The following is a 17,288-nucleotide window of genomic DNA, read 5'->3' as shown; positions in this document are numbered from 1 at the left end:
CTTTTCTATAAATGTGAGATCTTTTTTCAAAGTAAAAAGTGCTATAAATTCACGCATGGAACAACCCACTCCAGTCTTCTTGCCTGGAGAATCCCAGGGACCGGGGAGCCTGGTGGGCTTCCGTCTATGGGATCACACAGAGTCAGACACAACTGAAGTGACTTAGCAGCAGCAGCAGGTATTTAGAGGGAGGGTCTTGAGGAGGTGATTAGGTCCCTTTAGGAATGAGATTAGCACCTGTGAGGACCCAGAATCTAGGAATCAGGACCTCACCAGACACCAAATCTGCCAGCAACTTGAACTTCTCAGCATCCAGAACTGTGAGAGAGAGATTTCTCCTGTTTAGAGGTCACTCAGCCTATGGTATTCTGTTATGGCAACCAAACCGACCAAGACAGAAAGTATTTTTAAAACAGAAAAAAAAAAAAAAGTTAAGAAATGGAATCAGAACTAGGACTGAATATGACTACCAGGAATTAAAGCACATACTCATAGCATTTCCTATGACTCAGCAAGGAACTCCTGGGTATATGCCCAGCTGAAATATGCACACATGCTCACCAAAAGACATGTATTCTAGAATGTTCACCACAGCCTCAATCCTGAAGACCTAAAAGCTGGAAACAACCCCAATGTCCCTCAGCAATAAAACGGGTAAAGACATCGTGGTATTTGGTGTCCATGCAGTAACAAAAAGGAACAAACACCAATACACACAGAAACTTGGATCAATGTTGCAGTTACAATACAGAAAGGAGTCAGACACTGGGGCTTCCCTGGTGGCTCAGAGACAGAGAAAGAATCCACCTGCCAATGCAGGAGACAGCGGTTTGGTGTCTGATCCAGGAAAATACTACATGCCGAGGACCAGCTAAGCCCGTGCGCCACATCTATGGTGGCTGAGCTTGGCCACAAGAGAAGACACCACAGTAAGAAGCCCGCGCATCGCAACTTGAGAGTAGCCCCTGCTCGCCACAACTAGAGAAAAGCCCACACAGCAACCAAGACCCAGCACAGCCAAAAATAAATGAACAAATTGCTTAAGAAAGAAATCACACACACACACACACACAGAAAGAAGTCACACACAAAAGAAGGCATATTGTGTGATCCTGTTTATATAAAGTACAGAAGCAGGCAAAATTAGCGTTTGCTGTTAGAGAGCAGGACAATGATTGCCCACAGGTGGCGGAGGTGACGGGAGATCTGGGCAAGTCGTCTGGGGGTCTCCATGCTGGCACGGGTCCGCACAGGGAAAGCCCACTGAGCTGCAAACCTGTGTTGTGTGTACTTTCCCGTATGTGTATATTTCACTAGGAAGAAAAGACACGAGACGATGAGATGCATGAATAAGGATAGATATTAACCACATTAGGTGGGGGGTGGGGGGAGGTGTGCGTTGAGAAGTGGGTAGAATGGATGTGGGAAGCCAGGATGGAGGCAGAAAATGAAACACAATGCCCTGCAGAGCTGGAAGGGACTGACGGCAATCTCACCCCAAGAACCGGGAAGCGTGACTAGCTAATGTGCTACATCGGAGTTTGAAGACGAAAGGAAAAAAAGACATCACCTGTGTGTTCCTCCCCCGCCGGCAAGCGATCTTGATGACTGGCCCCATTTGGCACCAGAGGCCCGAGGCCTGGCTTGCGTAAGGCGGCCCTGGTGGCCCGACTCCTCGCCCAGTTCTGTCTCCTCCACAGCCTACTGACCCCCACCCACCGGTCTCTCCGGGGGGCTCGCCTCCTCCCCGGCCACCTCCCACCTCCAGGGCTCCGCAGGCCAGGGCCCGTGGGGCAGGAGTCTGGGGACAGCTACAAAAGTCAAAGCTCGCCCGCCCAGCTCCGTGGCCTACGGACTCACCTCTCAGAGACCCCAGCCGGGCTGGCCCCGGGCGGGCTGGCTGAAGTGCCTTTTGGCCTTGGCAGACCATGGGCTCAGTGGGGCAGGCAGGGGCGCCGCTCGGGGCAGAGGGGTTGTTTGGGGTGGTGTGGGGTGTCTGGCCCCAGCGCAGCTGCCAGCAGGCTCTGTGAGCTGCAGCCGGGGGGCTGGCCGTCTCCGTTTCCAAACAGAGGGCCTCCTGGTGGCTCATGTAGGACCGTGTGGAGCCGGGTGTGAGCTCACTGGGTTCAGCAGAAGAGACTCTGTCCATTCCCAGGTCCTGATTCAAGCCTGTCCGAACAGGCACTGAGGTTCAGAGTCTCAGGGGAGGCACCTGAGGCTGGGAGAACACGTTCCTGACCGATTCCTTCGTGCGTTACTTCCACAACTGAAACGAATCAAAAGAAACCCTGCCACCCCATTGTCTGCTATTCAGTCGCTAAGTCATATCCAACATTTTTTGTGACCCCATGGACAGTAGCCCCACCAGGCTCCTCTGTCCATAGGATTTCCCAGGCAAGAATACTGGAGTGGGTTGCCATTTCCTTCTCCAGGGGATCTTCCTGTCTCAGGGATTGAACCCCTGTCTCTGGCATTAGCAGGGATTCTTTACCACTGAACCACTTAAGAAGCCCCACAATTTAGGAAAGTGCAGTTTATTCTATTTCAGTTATAAACCAATAAAGCTGTTAAGAGAGAAAATGGTTCCACATAAAAATCTGGATCTCCCATTTCTTTGGGAAAATCAACCAACGCTATATTGACACAACCATCTCCCACTTTGCGTGTCTTGGTAGGGTCAAACTTGCCGCCGTGGCACCTAAAACTGGAGAACAATTAAGTCCATGCCTACCTAAACATTGGCTGGGTCACAAGACCTATCCAAGACCACAGGGAATCCACCACATTGCACAGAAATTATTCTTTCTAAGCAAAGAGCAACCTCCTGTTTTGAGCTCATGTGCAATAGAACATTCTCAGACAAGGAAGCACTGGGGCATCACTAAGAAATGCAGGTCACAAACAGCCCACACAGGTTGATTCCGTTTTGGCAAACGTATCAGTTAGAAATAGATTCAGCTGCTGGTAATGGGATGCCAAAATGTCAGGGACCTCAATAAGCACAGATTTATTTTCCAATCATGTAAACAAGTCCAGAGTGAGGCAGGCAAGGATTGGTGTGGCTGCTGCATTACCATCAAGAACCCAGATGTCTTTTATCTTTTGGTTTCACCACTCTCAGCGTGTGTCTCCCAGGCTTCAATGTTTGCCTCGTGTTCAAAGTGGTCCTTGAAGCTCCAGCCATCACATCTGAGTTCTAGGCAGGAAGCACTAAGAAATGGGAGTTGGAGGCAAAAGGGGAGGTGACTCAAAGCTGAGTCAGCCCACTTTAAGTCTTCCTGGAAACCTCACCCACGATCTCTGTTTATATCTTATTGGTCATCCCTAGCTGCAAAAGAAGCTGGGAAATGTAGTTTTAGTAAGGCCACTTGCCCCTAGCAATAGAGAGGTCCCACTGTTAAGGAAGAAAGGGAGGCAGTGCACATCAAACAGACATTTGCTATATTGAAGAAACAATACACACAGAACAAAAATTCTGGAAGAAAATAACTGCTTCGTACAGAAGTCTCTATCTACAATCACCCTGCACAAATTAACCTGTTAAAACTTTACAAAACACTATAAAGAATATTATCCTCTTGTGACAGATGGGGAAACAGACACAGCGAGATACAGGCACTTGCTCCAAGTCACACAACCAGGAAACGGTGATTTTGGAACTAGAATTTTGTTGTTGTTCAGTCGCAAAGTCAAATCCGACTCTTTGTGACCCCGTGGACTGCAGCACGCCAGGCTCCTCTGTCCTCCACTCTCCCACAGCTTGTTCAGATTCATGTCCATTGAGTCAGTGATGCCATCCAATCATCTCATCCTCTGCCACCCCCTTCTCCTTTTGCCTCCAGTTTTTTCCAGCATCAAGGTCTTTTCCAGTGAGTTGACTCTTGGTCTCAGATGGCCAAAGTATTGGAGCTTCAGCCTCAGCATCTGTCCTTCCAATTAATATTCAGGGTTGATTTCCTTTAAGATTGACTGGTTAGTCAATTGATTGACTCCTTGCAGCCCAAGGGACTCTTAAGAGTCTTCTCCAGTACCACAATTCGAAAGCATCAATTCTTCAGTGCTCAGCCTTCTTAATGGTCCTAATCTCACATCCATACATGACCATTGGAAAAACCATAGCTTTAACTAGACGGATGTTTGTCAGCCGGGTGGTATCTCTGCTTTTTAAAAAACAGTCTAGATTTCTCATAGCGTTTCTTCCAAGGAGCAAGCGTCTTTTAATTTCATGGCTGCTGTCACCATCCACAGTGATTTTGGAACCCAAGAAAATAAAGTCTGTCACTGCTTCCACTTTTTCCCCTTCTATTTGCCATGAAATGATGGGACCAGAAGCCATGACATTAGGTTTCTTAATGTTGAATTTCAAGCCAGCTTTTTCACTCTTCTCTTTTGCCCTCATCAAGAGGCTCTTTAGTTCCTCTTCACTTTCTGCCATAAAAGTGGTGTCATCTGCATACCTGAGGTTGTTGATATTTTCCCCCACCATCTTGATTCCAGCTGTGATTCATCCAGTCTGGCATTTTGCATGATATACTCTGCACATAAGTTAAATGAGCAGGGCGACAAAATACTGTCTTGTCATACTCCTTTCCCAATTTCCAACCAGTCAGTTGTTCCATGTCCAGTTCTAACTTCTGCTTCTTGACTTGCATACATGTTTTTCAGGAGACAGGTAAGGGAGTCTGGGATTCCCTGGTGGCTCAGACAGTAAAGCATCTGCCTGCAATGCAGGAGACCTGGGTTCAAGCCCTGGGTCAGGAAGATCCCCTGGAGAATGGAAATGGCACCCCACTCCAGTACCCTTGCCTGGAAAATCCCATGGATGGAGGAGCCTGGCAGGCTACAGTCCATGAAGTTGCAAAGAGTTGGACACGACTGAGTGACTTCACAAGGGGGTCTGGTACTCCGAACTAGAATACAGGGGCCAAATTCTAGCATCTGGGCTCTTCACCCACCGAGACGGTAATGATGTTATAAATAACATCATTGTTATTGTTAGTGATGATGGCTATTTCTGACTGTGCGCTGGCACTGTTCTAAATATGCTGTGTGGATTAACTCATTTAACTCTCGCCACAACTTTATGTGACAGGTACTATTATTATTCCGTTCTATAAACAAGAAAACAGGCTCAGAGAGGTAAACTAAATCCCCCAAGGCCACACAGCAAGTGTTAAGAGGGTCTGTATTTCTGGGTAGGAGAATGACGGGTGCTTTATATTCCCTTCTCCTACCAACCCTCCTACAACGATCGTATGCTACTTAGGAAATCAAGTAAGAAAACACTCCTCCTGGAGTCCAGCTCTCGCCTCCCCTCTGACCGCCTACTGCCCCCCCGGGCCGCTGGGAGGCCTGCCCACCCCCCGCCATCAGCGCCCTCTCCCCTGCTCTCACCGCTTCCCAGAGAACTCTCCCTCTCTTGGCTGCCTGCCTCCGCTCCTCCCAAGCCCCACTCCTGGCATGGCCTTCCCCTCATTCCTGCCTGCTGAACAGCTCCCCGTGGCTTCAGGCCCTGGGTCAGAGGCTCCGCACCAGCAAGGTCTCCCAGGCCCCGGCACGCAGCCTCCGTGCGCCCTTCACCCACTGCACGTTGCCTCACCCAGAGGCCGAGGGACATGTCTCATCCCACCAACAAACTTGTCAAGAGCTTTCCAGGTGCCAGGCCCTGACGGGAACATCTAGCTGTTCATCCCCAGACAAGCCCTCTGAGCCTCACTCCATGGCACTGCGTGAGGGACCCAGCCACCCCTGGCTGCCTCGACGCCAGCCATACAGGCTCGTCACTGTTTCCCTAACACACTGAGCTTGGTCCTGTCTCAGGGCCTTTGCACCTGCCGCTCCTTCTGCCTGGAATGCCCTGTAAACAGTCTCCCCAGTCACCCTCTACCACTTTCCCCCAGGTCTTCATCGTGCTCTGAAATTAGCCTGCTAACCCATCAACCAGCTCCCCCAGCAGAAGGTCAGCCCCAGGGGCACAGGGCCTGCCTTGGGCTCACTGGGGGCTGGCTGAGTACATGAACCACGCTGGTACTACTCTGTGTTCATGGGGGAGGAGGCCCCAGCCCACAATGGTTGAGCATCTTGCAGGAGGTCACCCAGCAAATAAGGGACAAAACTTGGAGGCTTTTTTCTCCCCCTGCCTCTTACGCAAAGATGGGCTAAAGAGTACAAAACCGAGGTCTGCCCACCTGTTGCCCCACATACAGCGAATAACTCACCACAAAGTGGCTTAGCCTGGGTCTCAGACAGACATGGATTCAAATTCTAACTTCACTGCTTTCTGGGCAAGTGACGTCCCTTCTCAAAGCGTCAGCTCCCCACTCTTTGACGTAGGACTCCTACCTCTTGGCCTCAGTGGGCACCTGGGAGGGGCTCAAACTCCAGTAGGCTGGAGCCCCAGGAACCCCCTGATTCCCCAGCCCTCTCTAGCCTCCATCACCCCACTATACGTGGCCATAGTCAGTACAAAGTTGAAAACCCCTAAGGAGGGGCGGCTAGCAAGCTAGCCAGCTGGGGCCACTGGGACACCACCACTGTCATCCAGGTGGTCAGCCAGGCTGAGAGAAGACTAAGTTTGTGGGGGGGCGGGTGTCAGGAGAAGAAAAGAGCAGAGGAAAGGTTTGGGGCAGGGAGAGGGAAGCAGGAGAAGGCTTCGTGCTATCACTTTCCAGCCACGGGGCCAGTGCCTTCGCCTCTCTGGGCCTGTTTGTCCAACCAGGGAAGGGGTTGTTAAACAGTACCCGAGTCATTGGATTAGCGCAGATAAAAGGCACAGATGGTGATGCCTGGAGTAGGGCGAGGGCTCTGAAAACCGAGGCTCTTCCCGCCCCGCCATGCCTCACCTGACCCTGGCCTCTGCGGATGCCTCCTCCCAGGAGAGACCTTCCCGGATGCCCCCATGCCGCCCTGCCCTACCTGCCTTCCCTCTGAGCCCTTGTCCCCATCTGTCATTATCTTGTCCTTGCTGTCTGCTGCCTGTCCCCAAAACTCATCATCTCTGTTTTGGGAATGTGTCCCCAGCACCCAGCATAGGGCCTGGCACAGAGCAGGTGCTCAATAAATGCTTAAGGAATAAGTGAAAAAAATAAAAATAAAACTGTCTCAGAAACAGGGACAAAACAGTCCCAGAGAGGTCTAGATAGGATTTAGGGGGAGGACACATTCCTTAGGTGTTTAGATGGGGAAGTTCCCCTTCTCTTTCCCATCCTGACTGTCACGATCCTTAGCTGTGCAACCTTGGGCAGGTCACCTCCCCTCTCTGAGCCAGCTTGATTGGCAGGAAAATGCCAATAACAAAAGCCAGGGCCTCCAAGAGGCTGATAAGCCAGTACGTGGTGAGCACAGGGTCCGGCGCCCACCAGTGTCTCCAGCTTCAATTTCTGACACTCACTTCTATCCCTGGTAAAAATCGCCCGGCTGTGGGGCAACTGCCTAAGATTACAAGGCGCCAGTGTGTTCTGTCAACTCTCCTGTCCTAAGCAAACATTGATGAGGGTTCCCAGCTAGCCTCAGTGGTCAACCCCACTAAATGGGTCTGTGGTTAACATGACCAGGCAGCTGGGAGAAACCAGCAAATCCATCTGTGCGAAGGTCTTGCTCATTCTAAGTACTGAGTGTGCACCCACTGTGATTCCCGCTCTTTGAGGCACACCCCTGGCCTCCTCCTGCTTCACCCCATCCTGTTCTCTCTCCCTCTCTCTCTCTCATTTCCCAGCTTTTGAACAGACCCTCCCTCTTCCCTGCAAGCCTGCAGCCTGGCGATGCATATGCATACGGTGGGTATCCCCCCATTTATGACATTTCCCCAAGTCCTCTGGGCACAGCTCTGTCCACAGTGCCCCCATGTGCCGCCTGGAGCACCATCAGAGCCCTCAACCTGTTAACTATTTCTCCAAACCCTCTTCAAGGGCCGTCAGATGGCTCGGGTTTAAATTCCTTTAATGCTGCTTCCAAACTGTGAAACCATAAGCAAGTCACTAAACTCCGGCATTCGAGGTGCATGAGCTGGGGGGCAAGGATTCCTCCAGGCAGGGCCCAGGACGTGGGTGGGGGCTGGGGTTACCAACCAGGCTTTCAGCCCCAAGCTTTCCCCAGAGACTTCGGAGCCAAACATGGCTAACTGGCTCCACCCTTGTTCTTCCTGAGCAGTAACCCCGCTACCATAGGCCACAGTTTACTTTTGTCAAACCTGTGTAGCCCCTTCCCTCGGTACTTGTGTCGATGATAGGAGGGTCTGAGTGTGTGAACAGTGACACTCCACACTCACTGTGCAGCAGCGCTCAGGAAACAGGAGCTTGGGGCCACTCTCTGCCCAGACTTCTCGCCTCCTACCTCCTTTGCTTCCTCTGGTGACAAAAAATGGGTGAGAAGTGGCAGTCACCAGCCAACTCTTCACGACTGAAGGAGCGAGGATTGGAGAGGTTCCCTCCTAAATGGCAACTTCCTCCCCCATCCCCCGAGCCAAAGACTGAGCTACCTCATTCCCGAGGTCAGTCCCCCACCCACTCTGCCCCTCAGCAGGTAAATCCCAGAGGCAGGAGCTGATGCCCTGGTGCTGGTACTGAGCGGACTTTGACGTTGCAGCTTCCCATCAGTCTTCCGGCCGCCCAGGGCCCAGGTTATGTATGCCCAGCGCCCAGGCGACAAACGGGTTTAGGGAGGTGGCATTTGCGTTGGTCCTCGGCTCCGTAACAGTGGGGGCTGAGTGTCTGTTTCCCACAGGCTTCCACGGGTGGGGGGGGCGCGGGGGGAACATCCAGGCACCCAAAGGGCAACGGAGAAGAAGCACATTGCCCCTTCTCAAACCACAGTATCACCAACTGCTCCCGAGATCCCAGGCTGTCCCAGGTCCTCAGCAAACTCATCTACAAAGCCCCCCTATGCCACCCTCCCTCAACCCCTGAATTCCTAAAGCAGGGCTCCCCCCACAAACATATTTCTCACCCTTAGGGGTGTGACAGCCAAAAGGCAGATTCACAGCTCTGAAAGCAGGCTATGTAATGGTAGCAACCTCTTTGAAGGTGGCTGTGAGATTTAAATGAGATGGGCAGGTCCAGGGCTTACTGGACACTGGCCCCTGGCGAGCGCTGGCCACACTCGCACTGCACTGAAGATTCAAGTGCCAAATGCCAGGAGCCTCCCAACGAAAAATAATAACAAGAGCAAACGCTTATATAACACCTCCTGCGTGCCAGGCACCGTGGGACGCTGTACGGGTATCCACAAACCCCTCCGTCTACATCCTCAACTCTCAGGAATGCCATCCAGGGCTGGAATGGGGGTGGAGGAGCCATGCAAAGGGGAAGGCAGGAGTGTAGCAGGGGGCAGGGAAGACGCAGCCTTGCCCGGGGCCATTTCTGTCACAGGGAATCAGGGACGGCAGTCCTGGGTTCACACCTGGGCTCAGCGTCCTTGAGCAGGTAAGCCTGGGCCTCAGTGTCCACAGTAGGTACAAGCAGGACAAGTGGTGCTAGGAAAAGGAGTGAACGTATAGGAACCCTTCCCCCGCCTCCCCAACGGAGCTGGATTCTGGATTCTCCCCTCCCTCTGGCCAGAACACACAAACACAAGCTCACCCACACACCCAGGCTACTCTCTTAAAAATATACATACGCGCACACACTATTTTCTAAACACCCTGCCCGGCTTCACTTTCGAAACAGTCTGCTCCGACTTGGGTTCAGTAGGACCAAGACCTGTACCCCTTCTCTTTCAGAGTCACAGTCCCGTGGGCTGGGTCCCCAAGCACTGTGCAGAGATCAGAACCCGCCAAGCCCCTCCAAACCCAAGCCCTGCACTCAGGACCAGCCGGAGGCCCTGCAGGCCCTCCCCAAGCAGGGCTCCTAGTCACTCCTCCCCAGGACTCAGCGGGACTGAGTCACCCTGAAAGCCTGACCCAGCACTCCTCTGCCCCTCCCCCGAGCCAGGCCTGATACCCCGATCTCCAAGCGCAGGCCCTGGGGGTGGGGCTGGGGGGCGGGAGTAGCAGAGGAGAATAAGCAGCTGCAACACCCCCACCCAACCACCTAAAATGCCAAAAATAATAGCAGCTCTCTCTCTCTCACACACACACACACACACACACACACACACACACACACCAACAACAACAACAACAACCCCACACACACCAGAAAGGCAAATATAAATCCAAAATAAAGGGGAAGAAAAAAAAAAAAGCCAACTACTGCCCCCAAAAGGCTTTTTAAACAATCTCAAAAAAAAAAAAAACAAAAGTTTATTAAAAGTGTTCTTAATGCTCGAAACGGAAAAGATTCCCAAATATACAGATGCCTCTTTTCTCATAGAAATAGATTATTTTTTATGATACAAAAAAAAAGGCCAAAAAAAAAAAACCAACAAAAACAAAAAACAACATCAACAGCAACAACCCCGTAGGAACATCTTTAAGCGATTACTCAGGGCCCGGCTGACAGTTACACGTGGGTTGCGTCAGTCCCGTGTACACACGCGTTCAGCCATGTTTAAACCGATTGCATCAACTTCGAAACCGGCCCGCCCGCCGGCGCCCGGAGAGGGGGGTGGGCAGAAGGAGAGGCAAGAGTTTATCATTCATCTGTACACATAGACATCTCTTCTTTAAATAACACCACGGGCGGGCGCCCCGTCTGCACGTGCGGCTGGTGTGGACAAAAATATAGATAGATATATATAATAAAATATTAAAATTACCGACGCGCTCCCCGCGCTGCCCAGTGCCCCAGTGCCAAAGTTCTGCCGGCGCCGCCAGGGGCGCGGGCGGGCGCGCGGGCGCTCCCCGGAGTCTCGGCGGCCGCGGCGCGCCCGGCAGCGCGGGGGCCGGCCGGCCGGCCGCGGGGGCCGCGCGCGGGGGCCGCGCTAGCAGTGGCCGGAGGAGGCGAGCAGAGGCTCGGGCAGCTGCTTGAACAAGTTCCGCAGGGTGCTGAGCTCGCGCGACAGTTGCTCCACCTTCTTCTGGAGCCGCTCGTTCTCGGCCGTGAGCTCCAGGACCTTGTGCTGCGTCTCCAGGTTGCGCATCTTGGCCTTGTCGCGGCTCTTGCGCACCGCGATGTTGTTGCGCTCCCGCCGGATCTTGTACTCGTCGCTGTGCTTGTCCACCGTCTTCTTGGCCTTGCTCTTGACCTGCGAGGGCGCCGGCGCCGCCCCCGCGTAACAGGCGGCGGCGGCCGGGGTCGCCTTGGCGTCGGCGGGGCTCGGCGTGCCGGGCGGGCTGGACGACGAGGACGTGGACAGGCTCCCGCTGCTGCCGCTCGGCACCGCCTGGTAGCCGAGGTAGGCGCGCAGCGCGTACGGGAAGCCGGCCGCCATGCCCGCGGCGCCGCCGCCTGGAGCTCCGGCCTCCTCCTTCCGCTTGCAGTCCGCGGGCTCGAAGCCCGGCTCCGCCTTGAGCTCGGCCGGCGGCGGCGGCGGCGGCGGCGGGGGCGGCGGGTGCAGGGGCGCGAAGCAGCCCGGGTGCAGCGCTCCCTTGGCGGCCCCCAGGCGGCCCAGGCTCACGTAGCCGTACTCGGCCGCCTTCTTGCAGTTCTTGCCCCCGTAGTCGTCGGAGAAGAGGTCGGAGAGGAAGTCGTGGTGCTGCCCGGAGGAGGCGGGCGCGGGGGCGGGCGCGGGCGGAGCCGCCTCGAAGGTGTCCGTGGCCGTGGTGGGTGCCGGGGCCTGCGGCGCGCCCAGCGGCTCCAGGTAGGGGCTGAAGTCGATGGCGCGCTCGTGCTCTCCGATGCTACCCAGCTCGCCGACGGGGGGGCGCGGCCCGGGTCTGGCCGCCGGGGGCGCCGCGGGGGCCGCCTTGCCGCCGTACGCAGCAGCCAAGCAGTCCGCCTCGTAGTAGAAGTTGGCCACTTCCATGGATTTAAAGGCGGGCGGCGGCGGCGGCAGGGGGAGACATGCTGGGTCCCAGGCCACCAGGCGTTGCATGAACGCGGGTGCCCGGGGAGGGGGCCTGGGGCTGCCCGCGCCGGCCGGCCCGCAGGTGGCGCGGCCTCCCGGCTCCGAACAGTCGCTGCTGTGTCGCCGCCGCCGCTGCTGCTGCCGCCGCCGCTGCTCCGGGGTGGCCGCTATCAGTGCGGGGGGCTGCCGGCCGGACCCTCGGGTGGGTCCCCTTCCCGGTCCCGTGCGCGGCTCTGACTCGCTAAAGTTTCTCCCGAGCCCGTTTATTTATAAAGGCGGGCCATAGCAACGGCTGCGTCACGCCCGGCGGCGGCCCCTCCCTCCCCGGGCACGCAGAGGACACGCCGCGACCGCCCAGGACCCCCAGGCGGGCGCCGGCGGGCCGGCCTGGAGACCCGGAGCGCGCCCCCGGGGGTCCCCCGGCCTGCGGGGCCGGGGGGAGCGGCCTCGGCCCCCCCCTCCCCGCCCACTCCCACCCGGCGGCCCCGAGATGGCGAGCGCGGAGAGGCGCGAGCCCGCCCCCGGACCGCCCCCTCTGGGCCGGCCGCCGGACGAGAAGGGAGGGTGAGCCCCGGGAAGGGGCCGGGCGGCCGTCTGCTCCCACCCCGAACGCGGCCGCCGCCCGCCCCCTGCTGGAGGAGAAGCTGGCCTTCGGGAGCCGCGGCCGCCGGGCCTGGCTCTCTAAGGAGGGGACGCGCCCCCCTCCCCCCAGCCAGGGATGCTGGAGACCCCAACACCTCCCAACTCGGACTCCCGGAGGGGTGAGCCGCCTCCACAGCCCTTCCCCGAGTGCGGCATCGCCCCTAAACTGGCACCCCTCCCCAGATCTGGACAGGAGGGACTGTCAGACCTGCGGTGACTCCCCTTCTGAAATAGGAAGACCTGGGGTTGGGGGCTTGGGGAGATGCAAGCGAGGGGGCAAGCGCCCCTCCCCCGGCCCCGCCCCCTCGAACCACACCTGGGTCTTCTTCAGCCCCACCCTGCGCTGACCTGGGGCCCTCTCCCCGGACGGTGGAACAGGGGTGGGGTGCCCCCCGACCACACGCTGTGTGACCTTGGGCTAGTCACTTGGCTTCTCCAAGTGTCAGTCTGCGAGGGTGTCCTTCCTGTTATCTTTATTAGTTGTATTAACTGTCTCCAACGCAGACTCCCAAACGCTCACCGCTCTGGGACACACATCAGAAAGAAGGGCCTCCTCCCAGGGTACAAAGAGGCCCAGAGGCCCACAGCACACCCAAGATCACACAGGTTCATGTTCCCCACTGTTCTCAAAAGAAAAGCCCTTATCCGGGCGCCCTCAGAGCTGTTTGTCACCCCCCTCCTAAAGCACCTGTGTCTGAGGCTGGTGGGTGGGGGTCCAGGCAGGACCGGGGTGGGGGTGGGGTGGCATGCAGAAGAGAGGAAGGAGTTCTCTTTCAGCAGGCCCCTGCTGTGCGGTGAGAGGGGTCTGGACCCAGAGCTTGCTTTTTCACCCTGCCAGGAGGATGCCCTCGCGGCCCCTGGTTCACTGAGAGGGAGAGGAGATGGCCCACCAGGATGGGAACGCAGGCCCCAGGCCCTCCCTGCTGAGTGGGTGCCAGCCGCCCTGGCCCTCTCCTGCACCATTCCAAGGCCATTTCGGCAGCCCCTTGGGCCTACCCCTCTGCCACTCCCAGCCCCTGGCGCCCCAGGCAGGAGCTCCCAGCCTGCCTGGTGCTGACCCCCGACCCACTGACCCCAGCCCTGGCCCTGGCGGGCAGGCAGGCATTGCTCAACCTTCAGCGTTATCTGCTGAGCTGGGGTGACCTCCGCCCCGGAGAGCTGGAGAAATGACATCTCTGAGTGCCCTTGGGGGGTGGGGGGCAGGGAGGGACAGGGTGAGACACTGGCCCAGCCTGCTGGCTTTCTGGGCCTTCCCAGCAGCCTCTGGGCCAGGGAGGGACCTAAGGCCCTGGGGCCACCCATCCAGGCCTCCCGAGCTGCAAAATGGGACACTCAGGCCCCCAGAGGCCCTCCCAGCCCCACCTGCGGGCGAACTTCCTTCCTAGCCCTTATCTGCAGCCACCATGATCCTCGTCTTGTCTGCCTCGGTCCCCCTCTAGACTACCCGCTCCATGAGCGCTGGCCCTCAAATACGGGAAATTGCGGGTCAGGCATGCTCAAAATTTACCGGGGAACAGAATGCATTTGCATTTGCTATTACCTCTGGATCAAGAACACAGATTCCCTGGCTCTGCCCAAGGCAGCTAGCTCTGCAGGGCTCAGCCCTCAGGTGGCCTCCTCTGAAAGCCCTCCTTGACTTCCAGGAGGGATTGCTGTGTGTTTCGCTCACTGCTGTTCCCCCAGTGCCTGGAACAGTGCCTGGCACAGGAAGGGCTCAATAAATGAAGGTAGAGGAGGAGATGGTGAGGTTCCCCCCACACCCTGTTAACTGGACTGTGTGATCTCTCTGAGACTCAGCACCCACCCCCACCTCTTGGGGTTCTGGGGAGATGTGGTGAGACACGGGGAGTCTGCAGCTAATTGAAGGATTTGTGTGTGATCTCAGGTCAGTCTTTCACCCTCCCTGAACCATATTTTAAGCCCTTTGCATATACTAACTCATTTAATCCTCCTGATCATTGGTAAGAAGCAGGTCCTATTATCATCCCCACTTTACAGATGAGGAAACTGAGGCCGCGCAGAGCTCAGGGTTTCTGTTCAAGGTCACATCCCAGGGGGTGGGAAGGATTAACGTCTTCCCAGCCCAGCCTTCCCCTTTGGGTTTGTAATAAATCATAACAGGTCTGATGTGAGCCCCATTTTCCAAGTGGAAAAACTGAGGCTCAGAGAAGGGCGGTTGGGGGTTACACAGTGAGTCAAGGGGCCACCCAGGCCCTGGGGACCAGCCCCCAAGGACAGATTCAGTCCCATCGGGGTCTCGCCCTTACCTACCAAACACTGAGCCCCTGGCTTCCCACCCTGCTGCCCCCGACGCTGGGATCAGTGGCGATTCCCACCCCAGCGCCTCCGCAGGTGTCCTGCAGGGAGGCTGCCTGCCCGGGTGACGTAAGCCCTTGTTTTCACAAGGCTGGTTGCTCAACAGGCCCTGCCTGCTGCCCCGCCACTAGCGCTCAGCCTTTCCCCGAGGAGGGGGGTGATGTGACCGAACCACTATGGCCCAGAGCGCAGGAGCACGGCCCAGCGGCCCTGCAGACGGTGAGGGCCCAGAAAGCGGGACCCACCTGTCACCTCCCGCGGCGACCTCTCCCAGGTACCGGTGGCGTAGGTATCCCTAGGAACTCGGGACGCGGAAGGGTCTCAAGGCGGCAGCCGGCGCCCGGATCCAACCCAGAGATGCGTTCGGCTTGACCCCCGCCCCGGTGATTCGCTTCAGATTTTTTTCTCTGTCTTGTTTTTTAATGACTGTGTTGCCAACATTTAACAAAATCAAGGCATGTCACATCAAAATTCGAAATTCTAGCTTCACTTTTAAAACCGGAAGCTGTGGGCTGGGCCCGCATGGCTGCGAATGGTGGGCAGGAGCCAGGGGGGCGACTGGGGAAGAACAGGCCCTTTCCTGCCCCGGTCCGTGCCCTCCTCTGCCCCGAAACTGCTTTCAGAATTCCTTCTCCCGGTCTCTGCCGCTTTTCTTTAGCCCCGTTTCCAGGAAGAGGAAACCAAAGGTGTCCATTGTTGCTTCTTTGACAAACAGTGGTCAAGGTGTTCTCGGCGGAGCTTAGAAGTCAGCCAGCAGGTCGAAAAACAAGGCTGACGGGGGAAGCATCAGAGAGGGTCGGGAGAGACGGTCTCTGGAGGCTCTGGAGCTGGGACGCCGTGGGGCTGGCCTTCTGTTCCTGCCCTTACCCTGCAGGCTGTGGCGCTCTGGGGTCCCCCTCTAGACCTCAGCCCCTCATCTGGCCAACGGGGGTAACGCCACTCCCTCTCTCGTGGGCGTTCTGGGCCCACGGCACCCCCTCACACCGGCCCACCTCAGCACAAGAGAGTGAAGGACCTCCCCTGAGCCCCGCAAAGCACCTGACCGTGCGTGTCCCAGAAACCTCCCAAAGCAGGCAGGCCTGCAGGCCCAGGGCTGGTTAGGACTGCCCCTGGAATCACAGTGAATTGGTACAACAGCAAAAGCCAGATCGCCCCTGATTCCTGTGTCCGACGTTTTCCCCCACCACGCCTCCTCTGCCAGACCTCACTTTCCCCATCTGCCTAGATTAGATCCCGGAGAGCTTCCAGGTCCAGTGTCCTGGGATCCGGAATTTTGGAATGGGTGCGAGACCTTCGGGGCTGCTAGTGAAACTTGTCTGAGCGCATGCTGCCACCACGTGGCCAGCTCTGGAAATGCAGTCAGTTCAGTTCAGGTCGCTCAGTCGTGTCTGACTCTTTGCAACCCCATGAACCGAAGCACGCCAGGCCTCCCTGTCCATCACCAACTCCCGGAGTTTACGCAAACTCATGTCCATCGAGTTGGTGATGCCATCCAGCCATCTCATCCTCTGTCGTCCCCTTCTCCTCCTGCCTTCAATCTTTCCCAGCGTCAGGGTCTTTTCTGATGAGTCAGTTCTGGAAATGCAAGAGTGATTTAAATGAATCTTTGATGGAGGACCTACTGGGTACTTGGGCTTATGGGCACTGTGGATACTAATAGATGCTCACAGGGCATGAGCAAGCCACCACTGAAAGAAATAAAAATGTCCAACAAGCAGACAAAAGGTACTTTGCTTTAGTCATTCATCAGATATTTTTTGGAACCTACCGTGTCTCGTGTCCTAGAGACGTATTCACAAACAAGACAGGAGTGATCCCTGTTCCCATGAAGCTGATATTCCTTTTGGGGAAGATAAACAGTAAACAAGGTAAATGAGTTAAGCATACAGGGTGTTATCTTCTGGAAAGTTTCGTGGAGAAGAATACAGCAGAGGAGGGGTATGGGGAGCACTGGGGGATTTTACTTTAACTTGAGAATGGTCAAATAACTGTGCCATGTGACCAGTTGTGTTCAACTCTTTGCGACCCCGTGACTGTAGCCCTTCAGGCTCCTCTGCCCATGGAGTTTTCCTGGCAAAAATGGGTTGCCATTTCCTTCTCCAGGGAATCTTTCTGACCCAAGGATCAAACCCATGTCTCCTGTGTCTCCTGCATTCAGATTCTTTACCTGCTGAGCCACTGGGGAAGCCCGTTACAGTTATTAAGTTTTTAGAATGGCCAGGGGAGGCCTCACTGAGGTGACAGGTGAGCAAAAACATGCAGTGAGAGAGTGGGCCATGCAGACAGCAGCAAGGAAAACGGCACGTACAAAGGCCCTGGGGTAGGAGCATGCCTGGCTCGTGTAAGTAGCAGGAAATTATCTTGTAGAAATAGTGGGGGCCATATCTCACAAGCCTTTGGAGCTTCCCTGATGGCTCAGTGGTCAAGAACTCGCCTCCAGTGCAGGA

At 56.1% G+C, this 17,288-nt stretch overlaps 1 protein-coding gene and 1 long non-coding RNA gene across 2 annotated transcripts; both read right to left on the bottom strand.

Moving 5' to 3' along the window:
* Window positions 1–433: 433 nt before the first annotated feature.
* LOC129626085 (uncharacterized) lies at window positions 434–5,300 on the bottom strand. The gene is made up of 3 exons (XR_008701744.1): window positions 2,732–5,300; window positions 1,861–2,266; window positions 434–1,313 (listed from the first exon to the last, which is right to left on the bottom strand). It is a non-coding gene; the product is annotated as an uncharacterized LOC129626085 (long non-coding RNA).
* Window positions 5,301–10,198: 4,898 nt separating this feature from the next.
* On the bottom strand, window positions 10,199–12,274 carry CEBPB (CCAAT enhancer binding protein beta). Its single transcript, XM_055545296.1, has one exon. The coding sequence runs from the start codon at window positions 11,908–11,910 to the stop codon at window positions 10,858–10,860; it is 1,053 nt and encodes a 350-aa protein (XP_055401271.1). The 5' UTR covers window positions 11,911–12,274; the 3' UTR covers window positions 10,199–10,857.
* Window positions 12,275–17,288: the final 5,014 nt, after the last annotated feature.

The sequence above is a fragment of the Bubalus kerabau genome, chromosome 13, assembly GCF_029407905.1.
Source record: "Bubalus kerabau isolate K-KA32 ecotype Philippines breed swamp buffalo chromosome 13, PCC_UOA_SB_1v2, whole genome shotgun sequence".
Lineage (NCBI taxonomy): Eukaryota > Metazoa > Chordata > Mammalia > Artiodactyla > Bovidae > Bubalus > Bubalus kerabau.
This window is presented reverse-complemented; position numbering and strand designations above follow the sequence as displayed.

Bases quoted from the DNA above. Each gene is read 5' to 3' on its own strand.
- CEBPB (XM_055545296.1), bottom strand. From the start codon at position 11,910: ATGCAACGCCTGGTGGCCTGGGACCCAGCATGTCTCCCCCTGCCGCCG.